Genomic DNA, 22,576 nt, shown 5'->3' on the forward strand with positions numbered 1-22,576 from the left:
GAAAGTACTTTAAACGATCAGCCATTTTAATCTACTTTTTTAAGATACCTTTAACAAAAACAGATAATTAAGCGAACAAAATAACATAAAGTGAATGTTGTAAGACAGTTGTACCGTATTAAGTGTTGGGTACAAAAATTTTATACATGTAGAATATTTTATTCGGACAAAAAGATTTAATATGTTTCTTTGTACATATGTAATGCACACTGACGAGGGACATTGCCTGCACCTTAAGAGCGTGCATTATATTTAATAAATATATTTTTCAATAATATTTCATGGAATATTATACATTAAAATTTTATTTATTTATTATAATACTCTTCCATTATGTCCGCACATTCATCTCTAATATATGTATGTTTATAGACCACACAAAATGATTTCTTTGAGTCCAGGCTATAATATAATATTTTTAAATATGGCTGGCTGAAATTTTAAGTATAAATCGGCGTATCAGTAGTAATTTTACATAAATAGAGACAATAGGTAAATCTTTCTTATTATAAATGAAACTTAATTAAAATTAATGGCGATCCCTCGATGACGTCCAGCCAAGGTATATGTATGTCTGTCCGTTTGACGTTCTGTCAGAGTGATATATCAACAAAAAGTCTGCTATCACTCTCGTCTCAAATTTAATAGATTAAATTGATGACAACACCACAGTCTCGCCGTCATATATATAAGAAATGGTACATTTTTATGATGCACTATCTTACGTTCTTATTTAACGAACCAAATATTCTATAGCATATTAATGCATTTCTTATAAAAAAATGAAAGAAATAGAGTAAATAAATATGTCAAGAAAATTTCTTAAAAAAAAAGTGGTACAATTGATTTATAAGATAAAAAAGAGTGAACTGAATTCAATCTATAAGTACTATACAATTCAAGTCCTAGTAGATTGATAGCGAGAATGCTAACAGCTTTTCCTTATTAATAAAGATTTTCTCGGTAATAAAGTCAGTACTCCACAGTGACGCACCGATACGCTACATACATTACATAGCTCCGCTTTTTATTGACTTCACATCAATCCGTTTAACAACAATTTGCGACGATTATAGAGTAAAATAATATGTTTCTTTTATAACATTGTGAATCTTTGATTTATCATGGTCTATCTCGTTGCTCTAATAAAGCTGCAGAGCAATAAAATGTCTTTGATTTTTCTGTTAAGTAATTATCAGTAGCAGTCCGAAGTCCAGAAGTTGGGAATGTTTACACACCAGGAAGCACGTAAAGCCATTGGTCCTGCGCCTGAACTATTGGTCATGCTGGATTTATGAGAGTGAGGGACTAGACAACACTTGCATTTACGATTACACTTGTATATAACCTGCGCAGTTGGCTATTCTCCGCTGGAAATGACCGCTGTGACATCAGCAACCAGTCAGGAGAATATCATCCTTATCATCTTAAAGTAGTAAAGGAAGGAATACTCTATGGATTCAAGTTATCATTTAATCGGCAGTCATCACTGAAATGAAATGTTTAAAATGTAAATTAAATAAGCCCGTAATCGGGCAAGCACAACCGACGATGAGTTGTCCCTGCAATTCTGTTGCTAACCGAATAAATTAGCAGCGTGGTAGAATGAGCTTTCATGCCTTATCAGGGGAGTAGTGGTACCCAGGAGCTATTGCAGCGAATAATGCTTTACTTTACCTTTTTTGATATTTAACACCGATATTTCTCTACTCTCTCACCCTCTCTTTCTTACACTCTCTATACACGCCGTTTCTTTGATGTGATAAGTTTCTACAGCTGTCATTGTGGCTCAAGAAAACTGTAATATTAGGACGTTTATATTTTAATAAAAAAATATATGTAATAATTTAATGGCATGAGTGTTTAATGCCATTATATTGTATAGTTATTAGATGATAAAATAAAATGAACATATACTTATTATATCGTAAAACTGTTTATGTTGAAAAAATATATAGAGTTAAATGTAAGCGTCAATAACGTGACAAATGCAAATTCTACAATGATTCTTGAACGACTATTTCTTTTATTTACAAAATCCATGGCCGTAGCTAGGCTACCTGCCTTCAAAGGTATTTCCTCGGCTGTGGAATGAGATCATCATAATCTGAGACAGCCTTCAAACCTACCGGTCTAACATTTTAATGAGGTCTATTGTGAATTAAGTAAACATTACGCATATACGGAATAATATTGTGTTGACATTATTTGAAATCTTTTTCTTTATACAATTAGCCAATTTAATATAATATAAATATAATAAAATAAATAAATTTAGTTACGATTTGTATGTGTTAATATCAGCGTTCATTTTATGAAATATCTTAATGATGATGTCAGAAACAGGGTCATTTCAAGATTGTATTTTTGCGTGAATGTATTATAATCATTTTAATTTAACGGATAAAGAAATCATTCTTTAATTATTAAAATAAAAGTGTACTTTTATTAACGAAACATATGTAATTCCTGTAATTACAAGGGACATAAAATCTTAGTTCCCAAGGTTGATGGCGCATTGGCTATGTTAGCGATGGTTGACATTTCTTACAATGTCAATGTCTAAGGGCATTTGGTGACCACTTACCATCAGGTGGCCCATATGCTCGTCCGCTTTCCTATACTATAAAATATATATATATATATATATATATATATATATATCGTTCAACATATATATATGTTGAACGAATTTACTTTAAGTGTATTTTATTTCACAAAATATTATATATGATATTTTCTTTAGATTTATGTTTCTATTAAAGAGACTTATTTTTTTTTTTTGATTATTAAACCATTAGCCTTGTCGTGAATGTAGCATTTAGTTTAACAAATAAGGGCATTGTTCCTACACATAAAAATACAGACGATGTGACGTCAGACTTACGCAAAGTAAAACAAGACATCGCCTATGCCTAGTACGAAATGGCGCCAAAACTAATTTAATTAGCTTATAAAAATGAACAACAAAACTTTAATAAATCAAATAGTTTAAATACATAAATTTTTATTAAATTTGTTATAGAAATATGTTTAATTCAATATTTCAATATGTTTTTTACAATCATTGTTATTTTAGATTGAAAAGTGCAAAAACTAAAATGTAATTTGAATAATACATAATACTGAAAAAAAGGTTATCTACGTTTTTCATTATACGCCTTAATAAATAGTAAGCTTTTATAAAATACCTCTTCATAAATGTGAAAGAAATGTTGGCTCTGCATTTGATGGAGGAGCCTTAGGTTAACATACCTGAAAACCAAAGGAAAATCTATTAACTATATAGGAAATAAACTTGTTACGTTGTTAGAATAAAAAATACATTTCAACAGGAAATTTAAAAACACTGGAATATTTTGAATTCAATTAAAAATCTTCGACGTATTCAATTGTAATAAAAAAGAAGTTTGTCTATTATTTTCGATATTTAAATTATTTTAAATAACGATTATTTCGTTAAATATATTAAATTTTAAACAAATACTATTTTTTTTAATGTTTGTAACGTAGTATTAAATTCTAGGTTGTATTATTTCTTTATATAGATCATTTTAGAAAATGTTCCGTTTATTAATTACTAATATGAATTGACATTTATCATAAAACTAAGTCGTCTAAATTTATATTTGTATTTTAATGATTTTTACCTGAGAACTTATATCTAACTTATAAAAATAACAATTCGTTCGGATCAGCAAAACAGATGAGATAACAGTTTCAATTAATTATTTTAACAGAGAATCGTTACACAGAATATGGTTATAAAGTCGAGATTTAAACATAGAAAAATTTGTTAGAGTTTTTACTTGTTTAGGTAAATTGTTATAAAGTTTTGCTCCCTCAAAAATAATCATCTTTTTTCCACTCTTAGTTCTAGTTTTAGGCAGTATTACGATTTACGTATTATGTATTAAGATTTACTTCTTATTCGTAAATTTCTTTATTTATTTGAATTTAGGTCAAAGCACTCTATTATATTAAATATAATGAAATAATAGCCCTTAAACATTTTGTTTTAGTAATAAAGAAATACAAGTTAAAAATATATATACAAACTTAATTTCCTCTTATTGTTTTAAATAAAAGGTCTTGCTTATAGCAAGGCTTCATAAAAAGGAAAAAAAAAATCCTTTCGTGCAATAAATAACACAAGTTCTATTTATAGAATAATTTAAACCAGTACTCAATTTGTCAATCTAAAATACTATTTATGTACTAAATGTAGATAAATCAAGTTTTTTGTTTATGATAAACGAGTAGAAGAAATTTATTTTAAGAGCATTATTATAAAAGTGAGAACAAATACTATACTATATTTTTAATTAAAAAAAATTGAATGTATTACATTAGATGTAAATTCAACTACACGTGTTAAATTCTACTTACATACTGGTCAAAAAAAAGCTGTCAACAAAGAAAAACAAACGATACAACATGGCGTCACAACGTCAGACTACTATCGGTCTCAGTCGCGTTATCACTAGCGCGTAGACGATCCATTTTTAGAAATATTAATTCAGTAATAACTGTTGTACAGTAAACTATTTTTAGTACGGCCTAGGCTAAAAATACACGGTCGCCGCGACCAGTGACGCTTACTTGATAATACTAATGTTACTCATGTTATGTTGGTGTCGTTGACTTGTTGCAGTTTATTGGGCTTGCTCGCGATTGACATTCACAGAATATCGCTGGGGTTATCATCAATGTTTACAAAGCGTAGGCTCTTATACTTGTACTGGACTATTTTTTTATCATTTATAACTCAATTAAAATTATGCATATATAATAAACAGAAAGTTCTACAAATTATAATGTTACTCCGAAGGCTTTAATAAATCCTATGTTGTTTGCGAAATATAGGATACAAAGGCACTGACTGATATAATTATTGGAACATTAATTTCAACATTTGACTACATTAGTATATTAATTCACGAGTTATGTAACCATTCGGCTACGAGACGTGCTCGGTCGAGCCACAAGGCCGATCTGTCGACATTGACCGTGAAGTTACGACATAATATAAAAAAATACTCAACAATGTTTCCGCAATACGAGTCGATTTTAACTATTTTTCCACAGCAAAGTAACGAAGAGGTCAAATATGATTTATCAAATTAAATTACTTGTAATATTGTTTTGAAATTAAATGTTATTAACTGATTAAATGGTTGCTGACCTTTTTCAGTCGTCGATATCGAAACATATAGACCTATATGTTATTGTTTTTAAATTATTAACAGCGAGTTCGGTTTTACATCGAGGCTAAATACTCTCAAGCTGTATAACATGAGAAACATGACAATATAAAAACTATTGTTATAAATTATTACAATTTATAGATTATTATTGCATTATTAAACTTTTTAAACATACCTAATCGCTTAAAACGAAGAAAATACATATAATAAATAAAACATTTCATTGTATAGATGACATTTATATACAATAATCATGCAGAAATAATAATCGTAAGCAAACAAGTGACGTGAGATAATTCGTTCAGAGAAGTAAATAAGCGGTGTTTATTAAATATCATTTTAATTGTATGTTGTGAATATTCAACAATAACCTATTTTTTTTAAATTAATTACAACAGTTTCAAATTTATTACCGAGGTGTAATGCGTAATAAGTAGCATTAAGCAATCAAAAATTAAGTAGGCTAGATTCTAAAAATATATAAATGCTATTTTTAATATTAACATAATTAATTATAGCTATTATATGTGTAGAAATAACAAAATATAAAAATATATTTTATCGCGAAATCAACTCTGCTCACTTTTTACACAACGTATTATGTGCGTTTCGTTTTAAATAATAAAAATAAATAATAGAATTTTTTTACATGATTAAATTAAGTGCAAACCACCGATTCGGAATTTAGATTATCGGTTAATTAATTATTTGAATTAATGAAATATATATAGCCATTAATGAAAATGAATATTGATTGATTTTATAATAACCGTTTCTAAATTAAATAGGGAATAATTTGTAGTGCATATGCAATAATAGTATTATTGCTAAGAAAGCGAAGCGGCGTGGATCTTAAATTTCGCCAGAAAATTAATACATATATGTAATTTTTGATGTTATAGGTAGACCGACGGGTAAATAATCCACCTGATGTTAAGTGGTCACCATCGCCCATAGACATTGGCGATGTAAGAAATATTATCCATTCCTTATATTGCCGATGCGATTAACTTTGGGAACGAAGATTTTATCAGTGTCCCTCGTGCACTAAGTCGAGAGAGCCAGTGTAATTGTAGTTACACTAGCTCACTCAACCTTCAATCTGGAACGCAACAATACTAAGTATTGCGGTTTGGCGGTAGAATATCTACCTACCACCTAGTCCTAGAGAATATAGCGATATCCACTGGGCAATAATAATTATTTTTAAAAACTTTATAAAGCACTTATATGATAAAAAGAGCACTAATAGCGAGAAGAGTTCTGGTGAAAAGTTCGGTTACTTTTCTTCAAGCTAATTAAAAAACAGTGTTTCAGTCATTCTGTACATATATAATATGTGTGCACGATATCTTTTGACAATCGATAATAATCACAATGATTTTTTTTATTTATTTACCTTCAACCGGATATTTTATAAAATCATTTTAAAACGATAATGTGTGCTAAATTGATGAAATCTGAAAGGCCGCCAAACGGGTATATCGACCCATTGGAATTATTCCGCAGGAACGGAATCGAAACAACAAAGAATTCGGTAGTGAAATATCTGAAAGAGATATGCGGTATTTATTACATTAATTATAATATCTACAGAATATAAGTACGCGTAAAATCAGCATATCTTAAGACACGCCAATTTCAAACATTGGCGATAAACGCGTATTTTTAGTTAATAATAATATCCTGGGACATTTTTCACACACGGCCATCTGATCCCAAATTAAGCTTGTACAAAGCTTGTGCTATGGAAACCAGACAACTGATATACTACATATACTACTTTACTTTTGTAAATACATACTTATATAGATAATTACACCCAGACTAAAAACAAACAGACATGTTCATGCACACAAATGTCTGTCCTGGGTGGGAATCGAACCCACAACCTTCGGCGTGAAAGGCAAGTGTTCTACCAACCACGCCAACCGGCTCGTCAATAAATCAAGTTAATAGGTAACAATCAATTTCATAAAATATTATCGAGGATGCGTTTTAAAATGTTAAAAAATGATCCAAAACAACAATGGTTATAATTGTATTTAATACTTTATTTTATATAATACCACTGACTAGTGTGATTGCGTTTTTAAATGATTTGATCAAGTCAGCGTACAGTTCGTTGCTGGTACTATTTCCTATTCGCAACAGCCTTGGACCAACGTCTTTCGTGATAGTGTTTATATGAAATATCGATATCAAAATGCAATAAATTTTATAATAATTTATACGATAAATTGTCATTTACTAGAGGATATCCTTTAAAATTTATTTAAAAAATATTCATATACAAATTTACATATTAATTATCTATCAAATAGTATAAGATTGTTTTAACATAATATATTATGACAAATATAAATGTGATTTTAAAAAATTTAATATTATGATACATGAATGTGCTTATTTTGAATCTCATTTTTTTTTTAAATGCGATTGTGATTTCGTAAATTTTGAAAAGTACGTTTACCAGTTTTAATTTCGTGGTTATATATGGATATTATGTTTTTTTTGTTATTGTACCACGTTTTACTTTCACAATTACGCAAGCGAACCTTCTGTTACTAGTTATTTTCTTTCAACATATTATTATTATATCCAAAATTTTCACTTAATTGACTTCATTTTTTTAATGCGATAAAATCTGTCTTATGTTAATAATATGACGTAATTAATTAATAACACGCTTTTTTGGTTTGTACCTATATACATATTTTGGTTATAAATATATGAAATCCTTAATTGGAAAACTTAAAATTCAAAAAACCTTATATACAACCACTTTTAAATTTTACAACCACTTTTAAATCGTTCTTTAAAATGATAAAAGCTTGCCATAATTAAGATGCAACTGGCATTTTATAAATAGATATATATTTAAAAAATATTATGAAATAATTCAACAATGATCTTATTTTTATACATGATTAAAATTAAGTATCAATACTTTAAGGTATTTGAAGTTATATTTTATGTCAAAGAAATGTATTAATAGACTTTGTAGACTTTGACTGTTGTTTTAAAATAGTATTCGCATAAAATTATAAATGAAAGTTAAAAATAGCTGTTCCAGATATAAATTGTCAACAATTGTTAGTATGAGATGCTTTATACCAATTAACAAAAATGATTAAGATTATTAACACTAATCTGCAGTGGACGGTTGGCGCCAACGCGTCAAGCGTGGTTCAGTTTTTGTACCGTTCCTTGCATTCCGAATTCTTTGCGCGTATAAAATGTGAATGTAATTATATTTTAAAAGCTTTCTTATTTTATCCGGATTTTTATTCTTGCATAACGCAAAGAAATGACGGCGATATGCAAAAAAAAAGAAAAGAACATTTTTTTCTGTTAAAATAATTATCTATAGGTATTGAATTCCTTGCTACGAAGTTTACACAAGTCTTTTAAAATAGCAAATAATTTACTGTCCAAAAATGGGGAGAGCGGTAAAGTAGCTTGAATCATATTGTTTATTAAAAAAGAACGAACGCTGAATTTAAAACTAGAGGCGATACCAATAACTTTTACTGTTAAGCCCAGTAAATTACAATTAAATTTACAAGTGAAAATAACTTATAACAATAACATTTTGCAATCATGCTACTACTGTTACTTCGGTACTATTAATGTTCGTAGATCAATAAGCTACGTAACACATCAAAGTGAAATAAAGAAATTTATTACATTCTTCTGCCTACGTGTTACCCACGTAAAATATGTCCCGCACCTGATCATTCTTTGGTTGAGTCGGATTTCTGTCCGACCGGACTACGAGAGTGAGGGAGTAGATAGTGCAACTGTGTTTACGCACACACTTGTAAAATATATTATCTTTAATATTAATCGTGGGCGAAGTTTGTTGAGCATTTTTTTATTATTATTATCATTTAGTTAATGATATTTAAATTTATAATATAAGATTATGTTTGCGAATCTAATTTGAATAATTGTTATAAAATAAATTATGTATTTTTTTTATTATTTTCTTCGTTTCGCAAATTAACCTTCAACCGTAGAGCTAAGACTTACTTTACTGATGTGTTTTATTTATAAATATATAAAATTCTTGATTGTTACACGCGAACGTTACACGAATGCATGTAACGGGAAATTAGTCCGTATTAGTCGTAATTTGCATTGATCTCAAATAATCTAGTATTTTTCCTAGTCTAATTCGGTCACTATCATCAACACGTTTTATACAGTAAGCGTCAAACATGCGTTTCGTAATATGAAATTGTAAAAATAGTGATTAAGATTAGATTAGAATTTATATAATGTAACGTTACAAGGGAATTGTAATGATGCAAATTTGTTACGTAATAACAAATTTCGTATTTTTCAGATATTTAAGTAATTAAATTCACCCCTCTACAAGCTAGTCTTCGCATATATACATACTAACTACGGTATATCATTAAATGTATTTCGTTAAACTGAAACAAAAAATAATTAATTTTATGCATTGTTGAGCTTAGATTTGCGATTTGATAAATATTTGACAGTCATAAAAAACCTCTTTTAAATTTTATGTTTGAATTTATATGATAATTTTTTTAAATTTATTATTTAAATAAAATATTAATTTTTAATTTTAATACAATAGCAGTGAAAAATTATACTATTATTATTTATTTTGCAGACAATTAAATAAGTACGATGCTTGGCTCGCAGTAGGCGACTGCGTCACAGTCAAGGTTGAGACGCGAGGAAGTGGGCAGACAATACGAGCGTGCTGATTTCGCAACACGCCTTACTCTACCAAATGAGGAAGTCCAGTGTTATCTTGACATTTACTTATCAAACGGAGGTATTGGGTTCTGTCAGATAAAAACAGGTGTAGTTTTAAATGAGCCTTAGATATGCAACATAAATAAAAACTTAGACATGTATATATTTATACGTCAACGTGAAACGTATTTATAATAAAGGAAGGAAAATATATTAATAACATTTGAAATTGAAATTGTTTCAGGCATGCAAAGAAAGAAACCGAATTTTTAAATAAGAATAACATATATTTACATATAAATATTTTAGTATTGTTCGATATGAAATCAAACGTGATTCATTAACGTCATTTTATTAGAATATATATTAATGTTGTATTTAGTTTTAATGACTTTAAGAAGGTGGCGGGTACCGACTGGATGCGGAAGGTGGAGGACCGAGAGCTTTGGCGCACGTTGGGAGAGGCCTATGTTCAGCAGTGGACTACGATTGGCTGTTGATTGATTGATTTATTTATTTCTTTTCAGTAATAATTTTTCGAAGGTGCATTTTTATATAATAGAACAATAAGAATATTATTTATTCATTTAATTTCAAGGCAGAATATGTCAATTATGATAGCAAAATGCTTATAGGATTATTGGATAAATATGAAATTATTATATAGTGTAATAAATATGTATAAAACATTTCTTAAATTGATTTAATAAAATACTATATACGATTTATGATGATGTCCTCCTAACCGATTTTGCTCACGACGGCCTTTGTCAAGGCAGAAATAAAAAATAGTGCATAAGTGTGTGCGCTAACACAGGTGCACAGTCCATTCCGTCTAAGCCTGGTGTATATTTTACTTTTAATCTTAGTGTAAATAATAATAAATAAATAATATTGTCTGCGGTAATCGAGGAGACTGTCCGGTGTATAAAGCTCTACCACCTTTATAATTCCATTTACAATTTTATATATTATACAATAAATAGCTATTCAATGCATAATAATATGAGTAAGTAATAATCATTTAATTACTAAATTGATTATTATTTAATAATGCTAATTATCATTTTAGATTGTGTGCGTGTGTGTATCTCATGCTAATGTTAAAATAATTACTTATCAATTTTCTAATGAAATAGAGTTTATCTAAAGATTCAATGTGTAGTATATCTATATAATACGATAAAATTGTAACAGGGCTGTCTGACGGCTGATTATTTCAATTGTTTTTTTTTTTTTAATATTGAAAATAATGAATGAGTTTAATGATAAAATTATTCCAATAATTTTTGCTTATTATCGATTTACTATATAAAATAAATTTAATGCTTCTTATTAAAGATCTCGGATCTCACTTTTCCGAGAGGAACAATTTGATTAGCATTAAATGTTTAATTTAACGGAATTATTTGAACAATATTATTAAATTTTGATGGCTACTTCGATCGATATTCAAATATACTTTTAATAATTTGCTAAGCTCTTCGCGACATATATTGTTAGCAATATTATATCTCTATAATTTATTACAAGATGAGATTAGACCTCGAATACGTAATGTACGCTGATGGATGAATGAAGGCCGCCTTAGTTTTGACATTTATCAAAAGTTTTAAATAATTCAATTAGTAAAGTTGAAATCGTCGATCTCTATCTGCTCTTTCCTATCACATTAAATAAAAAAAAGTTAAATTGCCTGATGATATAATTTGATATCGTTTTAAAAAAACGTCATATCGTACATGATTAAAGCGCTGATTATTTTATAAAAGAATGTTTTGCAAAGTGCTCTGTACGGATATGTTTATATCTTTAAATTGACATTTTTTTATCTTTAAATGGCGTCATGCTAGACCACCTAATAATACAGAGGTTCGTATCCGATAATCGAGAGATATGTCACGATATTGCGATTATAGTAGGACCATGATAATGTACATAGATAAAAAAACTGCCAGATAATATGCTGTCAGAGTTTATTTCCTTCTTTTTTTAATTCAAAACGGGATATGTTAGATGTGTTTCACCTTTTAAAAAAAATTACAGTAACAGTAGTATTTTTGTAAAACAGTAACAGTTAAAAACTTAATTTTGCATTTTTAATAATGATATAATCAATCAAATATACGCGTTAAAAAACTTTTCTTCGATTTTTCTTTTTTTCGATGGTTATTAGACGATACTTACTTTTTTTTTAAGTTTATAATTTAGCATATATTCTTATCGTTGACTAGATTTCTCATTTTATTTTTAATTTTATTACTTTTGTCCGTTTTTATTATGTTAAATAAAAAGTCTGATGTTAGTTATATGAGTATATATTTTAAGGATAATTTAAGTGTTTCTATAGGTTGCCAATTGTATGTTGATATTAAATTATTTATTAATATGTCATAACTCATATTAGACCTACACTTGTAAAAAACTTTTAATAATAATAGATATATAAAAGTACGTGTTAAAGTCTTTTGTAATATGGTATGATTCGTATAAAGTTCTTAATTTTTGTACTATGAAGGTGTTATTTGAATAATAAAGCATAGTCACATTTTCTGGTGTCAATATAATTATGTATAAATACACCCTACCGTGGGAGAAGGCGCATTGGTATTGAATTTTGAAATATAAGGATAAGTTTTATTATTATTAGGCAGTGGAAAATTTTAATTAGTTTTCGTTAATTTTGATTGACTAATTATATATAGAAGCTATTGCTCATTCGTGTTGGAGAACGACATGATTCTTACTGCTTTGTTTTTTTATTAGGTACCAACTTTTATTTACCTTCATTTGTTAGTATTTGTACTTCAAATCTTGTAATTGAATTGCGAACCAAAACTATGTAAAATATTGCTATTTTCTATATATATTTTTTTATTTAACTTTCCCTGTCAGTATGTGTGGGGCAAATATTGAACCAGTTTCTTACAACCGATTGAACGGAAATATTGAAAATTTACACGTGGCGTTGGCGACGGTAGGTATAGTCTAGTTTACCTAATTCGATTCAAAGACTTCGTAAAAAGTTGTCTTGTTTTAATTAATTATTTTTTAAATAAAACCCTACTATAGTTGACCATTGAATAATAAATAAACATAATTTAAATATTAGCTCAGATGGTGTCTAGAAACCTGAGTATACTCAGGTTTCTAGACACCTATATAAACTAACTAACCTAATATAAACTACTAATTAATAATTAAAATATATATATAATTATTATTAATTAGTAGTTTATTTGTATCATTAAAGAAATATAATGTGCAGGTATTTTTATTTGCTTGTATGTCATATAGGAAAAATGCAGTCCTTCTGCTCTTGGAGGTAACCGAAAAAATTTGCTTTGCTTTAGGGACTTTCTTTTTGTTTTCAAGTTAGAGAAAATGTCTTAAAGAAGTTATCTTATTATGTATTGATTTACAATTAATGAAGGTGCGTTTTCAAGGTTCACAATCACAAGATTATTATTAAAGATAAACGTAATTGATAATTTGCAATAATATAAATTTAGGGTTGTCCCAAGAATGTTACGTTAAATAAATGTCAAAAACAATTATTTGAAATAATTTGATCATTTCAAATCCGAATAAAGCAATAGCTTGTTAATATCAGTACTGTTCTTGCTACTCCAACGCGGATTGGTAACACATGTGTCAGCTTTGACAGATTTTCAGCCGAGGAAACCTAGTTTCCTAACTATGTTTTACTGCAACTCCAAGAGATTTACACAAATTAAGCACATGAAACTTCAATGGTACATGCCCAGGTTTGGCCCTTAAATCTTCGGTTAAGATCGGTTCTAGCCTGATTTATCCCGGCTCTTGAAAATCTGATTAGTACTAGTAATTCATTACTTCGCGAAGGGCTCCATAATAAATACTAATATATATCGTTTAATTGTTTAGTATTCAAAAATAAGTTCTTTTGAATACTAAATAAATGTAAGGATATTTAATAATGAATTTTACAAGACAAATTAAATAAATTATTAGTCAAATAGTTTTCAATAAACAAGCTTTTATATACAAAATTTCGTATCTATGGTTTTGAATAGTTAAGGAGTTCCTTAGTCTGAAGTCAATTTTGGGCGTAGAATTAGGTCATCCTTATCAAAACTAAACCAAAACGTAAAATTTTAACTTGTTCTAATTCCATTCTAAGAACTTTTACTGGTGGTAGGGCTTTGTGCGAGCTTGTCAGGATAGGTACAATTTTAACTTGTCATTTTTGTTTGTTCCTCTTATACTACGTAGTAAACTTGTTCTAATTCCATTCTAAGAACTTTTACTGGTGGTAGGGCTTTGTGCGAGCTTGTCAGGATAGGTACAACCCACTCAGCAGATATTCTACCGCAAAACAGCAGTACTTGGTATTGTTGTGTTCCGGTTTGGAGGGTGAGCGAGCCAATATAATAACAGGCACAAGCGACATAACATCTGTGTTCCCAAGGTTGGTAGCGCATTGGCGATGTAAGCGATGGTTAACATTTCTTACAATCCTAATATCTATGAGCGTTGGTGACCACCATCAGCTCATCCGCCTACCTATTCAATAAAAAAATCAGCTAGCAAGATTTGACCTAAACAAACAAAAATTACAAGTAAAATAAAAAATTGTAAAGATACAACACCATAAAAGTCAAAGAGTCTTGTGACAATTCACGAATCACTTGACTAAAATATACGTATATATACTATTTATTATGTATAATTGTGAGTTACGGTAACAGGCAATACCAGCGGTATAAGTGACTTGACATTGAAATCGCAAGAACACCGAACAGCTAACTTTCAGGGGTTTTTTGGGGGCACCCATCGATTCCCGTGGAAAAGGGGTCACCCTCCCTCGACCTTGGAACGGAAACGCACGACGCGAACCGAAAACAACCGAAGTTTCATTCATCGTTCGAAAACCAGACTGTCTTGTAAAAACTATTTAAATATTTGATGTATCGAATCAATAATGCTGTTCATGCTTTACATAATTTTGTTTATTTACACGGGTCTTTTTCAATGAGGCTTGGATTGCGTTGATGAAGGAAAAGTTATTAAAAGTCATTTAATACTATTCTTTTGTAACTATTGTAATAATTTAAGTGAACAATAGTCTGGTTTTAATTTATAAAGCGTAAAACTTACATTTAATTTATAAAAATTTTTTATTAACTTTAAAGTTTTATTAATAATAATATCCTGGGACATTTTTCACACACGGCCATCTGATCCCAAATTAAGCTTGTACAAAGCTTGTGCTATGGAAACCAGACAACTGATATACTACATATACTACTTTTTTTTTGTAAATACATACTTATATAGATAATTACACCCAGACTCAGGACAAACATACATGTTCATGCACACAAATGTCTGTCCTGGGTGGGAATCGAACCCATAACCTTCGGCGTGAAAGGCAAGTGTTCTACCAACCACGCCAACCGGCTCGTCATAATCGGTATCGTCATATTATTATAATATATGTAAGCAGTCTCACAAATGTTTATTAAGTTAAACGCAATTTGTATTTTAATTGTTTATTTTAATTGCCGTGTTAAGAAGTTTTATACTTAATTAAAAAAAGATATTTAAAAACAATTAAGAAAACTTTTTTGTTAAAATATGATTGCTTATTATTCAAATAAGTTTTTCATTAAATAAAAAGAGCAGTCACCTATTATTATATTATAAGTTACATATAGTTTCGATTGGACTATCACGTAAGAAATTTAAATATAAGTCATCGGAATATAAAAACAATTATTTGTAAATATTTAGTTTTCCGAAACTAAAAGAAACAACTTTCAGAGCGAAAACATAAAATAATACATATGAAGTGTAACATACTTTTTCCATCAGTAAAAGGTTAAAGGTGTAAATATATTATATCAGGTATCGTTAAACCAATACCTACGAAATATTTACTATTAATGATGCGTCTATATCAGACGAATACATGTCATATTTATACAGCAAGTGTGTGGACGCGGCATGTTTGCTACTGGATGACGTAATGCGATAGCAAAACATTCAATATTTGATATATGCAACCATAGCCTATTAGCCGTGGCGTGCGATAAGACAAGTTCACTAATGAATAGATGAAATAAACGCGGTACATTCGTTAAAGTCGCATTATACTACTGGCGGTCATGGGTCAAGGTATCTGAACAATTTGACAGTTTGCATTAAAAATTTAATTAACACATTTATTTTCTATATTTTAACAGTTGTTCTAATTTAAGGAAAAAAAAAAGTATCAAAAAACAAAAATTTAATACGAATGCGTGGATATGCTATTACTTGTTACAAATAAATGACTGAGTTTGACGGCGCTAGTTGTTAATAATATTCGTTGTATGTAATAAAGCATAAAATAATTTTCATGCGTAGTTTCGTATAAAATCACTGCAGGTTTTAATATTTCGCAGAGGAGTGCGGACGGAGGTGGGAGGGAAGACAACAGCAGAAGGTTATCAATGTTGATAAGAGCTCATCCATCATTCAGCGTATCTATTACAATGCTTCGAGACATCGTCGTGTAAGGAATATTTTGAATTCTCGGAGCATCTATCAAAATAATATCTTCTAAATAATGTTAGAATAGCAAATTTCATTGATACATATTATTTATTTATTTACTTTATGTTCAAACAAATTAAAACTTATTCGAATTATAAATTAATAATATTTTTAAGCAAATATAACATAATGATTCTTATAAATGTCCAAATGTCCCAAATATATGAATCACGATTATTCGAACGCAATGGTAATAAAAATAAAATATTAGATAATTGATGATTACTTTTCATAATATAAGTAAAAAATAATAATACAACAGATAACAAATGTACATAACTTTTTATCTTATCTGTAAAACTATCAACGTAAGAGCGTAATTTATAATCGATTATTATCATTATAAATAATCAGCAAAAACAACAAAGTTTGAGGCGTGAAGGATAATTTGCTTTTATGCTTCAATAACTAAATAGACATTTACATAATTTACTAAACAAATAATAATGACTTATTATTTATTATAAAGATTTGTTATATATGTTATGTAACTTTTATATATTAATGTAAAATCTTTTATATTAATAAGTTCGGAAGGATATAAGTTGAGACATATCATTAAGCTGAATTTATTTATCCTATTTCTGTTATATGATAATATACATTCTATTTAGGCCAGTGGTTTCAGATTTATTATATGATATTTGAATAAACACATATTAAAGACGCTACGCGTAACGTGTATTAACCGTGTACGGTAACGTGTATTAAAGGAGACCAGTAGCATTGTCGCGATATCGATTATAATCAAAATATTTTTATGATATATATATTAAATATATATTTTTTTGGTAATTAATCTGCAATACTTATGTATGATTGTCAGAGTATTCAAGTAACGTATAGTTGAAATTTAAGTTTAAAGTTGTAGTAATTTAAAGTATTTCGCCTACTTTTCACGAAAAATGAGATAAAATAACATAAAAAGAGGATTAAATATAATATCATTCAATGACTTCAAATGGCTAACTATAAACTTCATAGAGACATTCAGAGAGAAGAAAATGTTTTGCGGGATATTGCTTTTAAAGGGAGCCCTTAATCTTTAACTCCAACTAATCAACTTTCTCCATTATTTGTCTTATTCGCCCACCAAAAGATAGTCATATATGGAATTAGAAAAACGTATCGCGATAAAAAGGCGGTAATATATATTGGTTATCTTAGCCGTGGTTAATTATAATAATGTACATAGGCACGTAGATACTTGTAGTCACTTTGTAAATTCTTACAAAAATATTTCTTAATATAAGTCGCGTTGGAAATATTCTCAACGCAAACAAATTTATGAATGAATGTTTTCGTATACACAAACTGTCAATGAATCTAGACATAACCGGAAGTCGAAATCAAGAGGTGATAAATATACAGAGTTAATGTGCAAAAATGCTTAAGTATTCCACGTGAACACTGTGAGATTGTTCGAGCCTCCCGTACTTACGCAATAACTCGTGACTGCTATAACGACTACCTCGAATAAAATACGACACAACTCTTATCACTTAATCAAACAATTTATACCTTTCTCCCTCACAAATAAAGTTGCAATTCGAATGTCGCTAAATTTTAACTCTTCCTTATTTGAAATGAATACTAACACGCTTTTTCCTGTACTTTTTGTATGTATTATCAGTCCATTATTCGGTGCAGCCACATAGTTTAAATATTTGGTAAATTTCCATAAGACATGTAGATATTTTGTATAACAAATAACATAATTGTGAATTTAATTATCTTATATAATACGCTTAATTATGCTAAATAGGAATAATTTAAAATATATTAATATTTATGTTTTATTGTTACACAGTAAAACGTGAAAAAAATAATTACATAATATTACGTTTAATTAAAAATAAAAACATTTGCATAGAAAGGTATATTGTAGGCAGTAATCAGTTCAATAACGTCAAACGCAAAAAAAAAATCATTCAAACACGCACGTCTTGAAGAACCCACGAAGTTGGACTCGCACTGGCGCAAAAAAGCGTCTACACAACACACACACAGGAGCAAAAACATCACAGATGTGCTCACACGCAGCGGGGAAAAAAGCAACCCGCGACTCTTGATCTTGTCTTTGCTCAACATGTTTTGCTAGCGTGTAATATAAAATTCATTTCTTTCTTTTTGCGTTCATGAAATTGTTCAACGCTAACCGATCGTTGCCATATTTCATACAAGTTTATAAAAAGGCATTATTTTTCAGATATTTATTTCTTGAAAACTCAATTCCTATGATCTCTAGAGCCCGTTTTCTCTCTGCTTTTTCTTTATTATTCAAAATAAATAATCAAGTCGCATTTTCTGCAAGAACCTGCGCAATTAAACCTTTATTGTCGTAATCCTTTGCTTTTAAACTGGTTTAATTAATAGCTTGCAAGATTTAAAGATGGCGAGATTATATTTAAGTTTTTCTTAATTACAAATGACATTGTTGAATAATAACAAAATTAAGCAAAGTAAATAGTACTGTTGATATTACAATATCGGTGCTTATTAGATTTGATTTGTCAACAATAAGCAAATTATTAGTAGTAAGTAAATATTTATCGTACATTTCTTTAGTTATATTTTTGTTTTTAAATTTACTTATCTAACGATTTTATATTTGTCCTTTGACGAAACCTGTTTGACGATATTCAATAATACATTTTTTGTTTTAATGATTCAGAATTATTTTGAATATGTATCACAATAAATGTGGTAACTGTAACTGTAATTTTGTCCTGAAAAAAAAAAAAAATATAAACATTAAACAAGGTCGATAGTTTGTGGAATCAAAAATCTACTTCTGATGTATATGGTACTTAACGATGGTAAAGTTACTAAGTTTTATTGCCAACAACTTCTTAGTAGCATAGTACAGTTTGGAAAAGCGAGTAAAGCCGCTGGTCCGCCTGATGCGCCTGAACTCACTAATGACACATAGCGTTATGGGAGTACAGGTGCACCCACCTATGTTTGAGCACACACTTGTATGCAATATCTTCTGTAACCAAAATCGTTTAGAAGGACATCATAATCAGGTATTTAATGAACGAAATGCTATAGTTATATTTTATTTATCAATCGTACCAGTGATTATTTACAAGGATAATAGTAGGCTAAGAAATTGATATGTTTAATATACATTGTTTAGTTTATCGAGGTTCGGTTATAATTTGATTTAGAAAACATTGCATTGTAATTTGTTAATAGGTTAGTTACAGAACCGTTTGTCATACTAGTTCGCACCGGATTCCACATATAAACCTAATTGAAGCGAATACTTCCCTACAATAAACGCTAACACAAGTACCATCAATTGCTGAAGACTCCGTAGCACTTCATACATAAATAACCGCATTATATAATATCGCTATTAATCCCTTACTAATACTGTAAAAATGATAATAGTTTAAAAAGAAGTTAATTATATTACATAGAGTATTTACATTCTGTGTTGTAGGGCAGGTCATGGCTGAATGCGTAAGCGCAAACGGATGTGCATATGATAAATTATTATCTTAATTTAATTATTTGTTTTCAACTAGAGTGACATTCAGTTTAGTTTATATTTCATGTTGAGACTGAAATAAAAATAATTACTTATATTAAACGTCTCCAGTAAGTGTTTGTTCAATTTGCTTTTATGTTTTGTGGATCTTGGTATTATTTTATATTTAATATTTAAATATTTTATATCACTACTTTTTATATGACTGATAATTATCACGTTATAGTATAGTATAGTTGTCTGGCTGCTACACGAGTACCAGGCGAGCAACGGATCGCAGTGGTATCACGTTACGCGGTGGCTGTTGACACCAGCGCCTGATTAATATTTATGATACGACTGAGCATCTCGCATGGCCGGTTTGTTCGTTCGATGCGAATTAACTCTGTCCCGCTCACACCCACGCCCACATCATTACGACCGACGGAGAAAACATTCGCGACTCATACACTAACCGCTTTTTCAAACATACGTGTGTGAGTAAGTGCGAATGAGAATCCCAAATCTTCTTAATTTTTGTACAGTTTTGTTTTTGCTTTCAGTTTTATAAGTTAAAACGAGTCTTGAAGGTCACGATCAAAATATTACAAATGTTTAGTTCAAAAAGTCTTTAATAAAAATAAATATTTAATATTCTATTCATTAATTGTTTTTATATTTTTTAAATGAATCAAAATATGTTTGTAATTTCTGAAAAAAAAAACATAGTTTTGTTAGGATGTGTGCATTAGGAAGGGCAGAATGCCTCGAACCTGACCGTATCGAGGTGACCTAACCGGACAGACTTGACTGACACATTACAAATCTGCAACCTATATTACCAATATAAATGTGGCTTCTAGAGTAGGACGGACGGCGCAATACACTTTTCGCTTTAAGTATTTACGAAACAATTTATTTAATTAATATAATCATTTTCCTGGTAAGTCCAGTGTGGAATATTGACTACCAGAATTTCCTCAGAAAATTTGTTTAACATAAATCTAAAACAACGAGAACTCTATCCTAGTAAATTACTCATTACATAGTATTAGTCATTTAATTGTATAATTAAAGTTGTTTTTGATTATTTATGTTGGAGTTAATATCTGTTTTTGTTTCCAGATCTTTCTGTTCCAGTTATTTGTTTTGCGTACAAATAAATATTGCAATATATAAATTTCATATAAGAAAATGTTTGTTTAAAATAATCTTATTAGAATCTAATTGAGAAAAAAGTTACGTTGATATTATTATATTAAGAAGTCCATTAGCGTTGTTTGTCTGAATATTTTCCGTGAGCTCGTGTGCCTCCAGCGCCGGCCGGCATTCGGAACAGTGCCTCAAGGTCACGTTATCAAGCTGTCGCCAGCCGAACCTAACAACGCTACTGTCAGATACGCGCTCCGCAATAATTACCTACACATGCACTACTACTATTAACTCCTTGCGCTCGGCTAATTTATCAACAATTACGCGACACTAGCATGACCGTTTTACAGGAACTCGGCAATCTGGACCTCTGCAATCTTTATGACTAAGTAGGTCTAAGTGTATTGCGTACTCTTTCTTCTGACCACCAATACCGCAATATCGTCTCAAATCAAATTAGCGGCATGTTTACATTTTATAAATAGAGTGCGTTCACGTGGCGCCGCTGCAAGATAAGCGTCCAATGACTCGTTTTGCATTACTTACCGTACGCTGTTAACATCCTCCGTGGCAGAAATCTGATTTCTCCGTCACACTGACACTTGAGCGGGAACTAAAGCACTCACAACAGGCGCACTAAGTTCAGCGGCACACGCGAGGACTGCACGGCGCGACACCCACGACTAGAATGCGGGCGAAACGAATGCGGGGCGCGGGGGCGGAGGACGACAGCGACACACGGCTCATACGAAGGCGCGGCGACTAGGACTGCGGCCGGGCAACAGAGCAATCCCCCCCATTGGTTGGACGAGGAGTGACGTCACGTAAAGCGACCAATGGCCACGAGACGAGAACTTCTCGAAACGATCACCAGTGGCGCTACTGTTTACGAACTCGCCCGCCCTACAGAGCTTTCTTCAGCTTGGGCGTATGCTTTACCGGGCGGCAAACGCTGATAAAATGTCATAATGAAATTAATATGCGCAACAAATGTCATTATCAATAAATTGTAGACAATTAACTATTCATAAGTGAGCACTAACATTTGAAAGCACCTACCAAAGCAATACCGATCAGTAGTTTCGACGTTACTTGTTGGGCAGTTGCCAGATAAGGTGAATATACCTATGCCGTAGATAAACACAACGATAAATCACTAATGAAAGCAAATTGATGGTGTCATCGGAAATAAAAATGATGTAGCAACAGACACATATATTTTTATAATTCTTGTTTCTTATACAATTGAAATACATAAATAATACAAACTCTCTTAAAAACATTTAGAGTTATTGCGATTCTTAAATAATGAACATAGCAAATACTTCAATTAAAGAGAAAAAAATCTGTACCAAAAGCTTCGTCATTAGAGTGTGCTGTAAACAAAACCCTCAGCCGTGCCCGAGGGAGCGACAGCTGTCCC

The 22,576-nt window shown here is 30.1% G+C and overlaps 1 protein-coding gene across 7 annotated transcripts in view; it reads right to left on the bottom strand.

Annotated features, from left to right (window-relative positions):
• Positions 1-21,908, bottom strand: part of LOC126769157 (myocyte-specific enhancer factor 2) — a 53,290-nt gene extending 31,382 nt beyond the window's left edge. The window contains exon 1 of one of the 7 annotated variants that reach the window (XM_050487829.1): positions 21,700-21,908. Coding sequence is in view for 6 of the 7 variants with exons in the window: in XM_050487789.1 (XP_050343746.1) it covers positions 3,192-3,227 (36 nt within the window). In the remaining variant the exon portion in view is untranslated. Of the gene's footprint in view, positions 1-3,191; positions 3,242-21,699 lie in introns of those variants that run through there. The other 6 variants (XM_050487789.1, XM_050487780.1, XM_050487798.1 and 3 more) reach the window with 6 other exon arrangements.
• Positions 21,909-22,576: the final 668 nt, after the last annotated feature.

This window comes from Nymphalis io, chromosome 1 (assembly GCF_905147045.1).
Source record: "Nymphalis io chromosome 1, ilAglIoxx1.1, whole genome shotgun sequence".
NCBI lineage: Eukaryota > Metazoa > Arthropoda > Insecta > Lepidoptera > Nymphalidae > Nymphalis > Nymphalis io.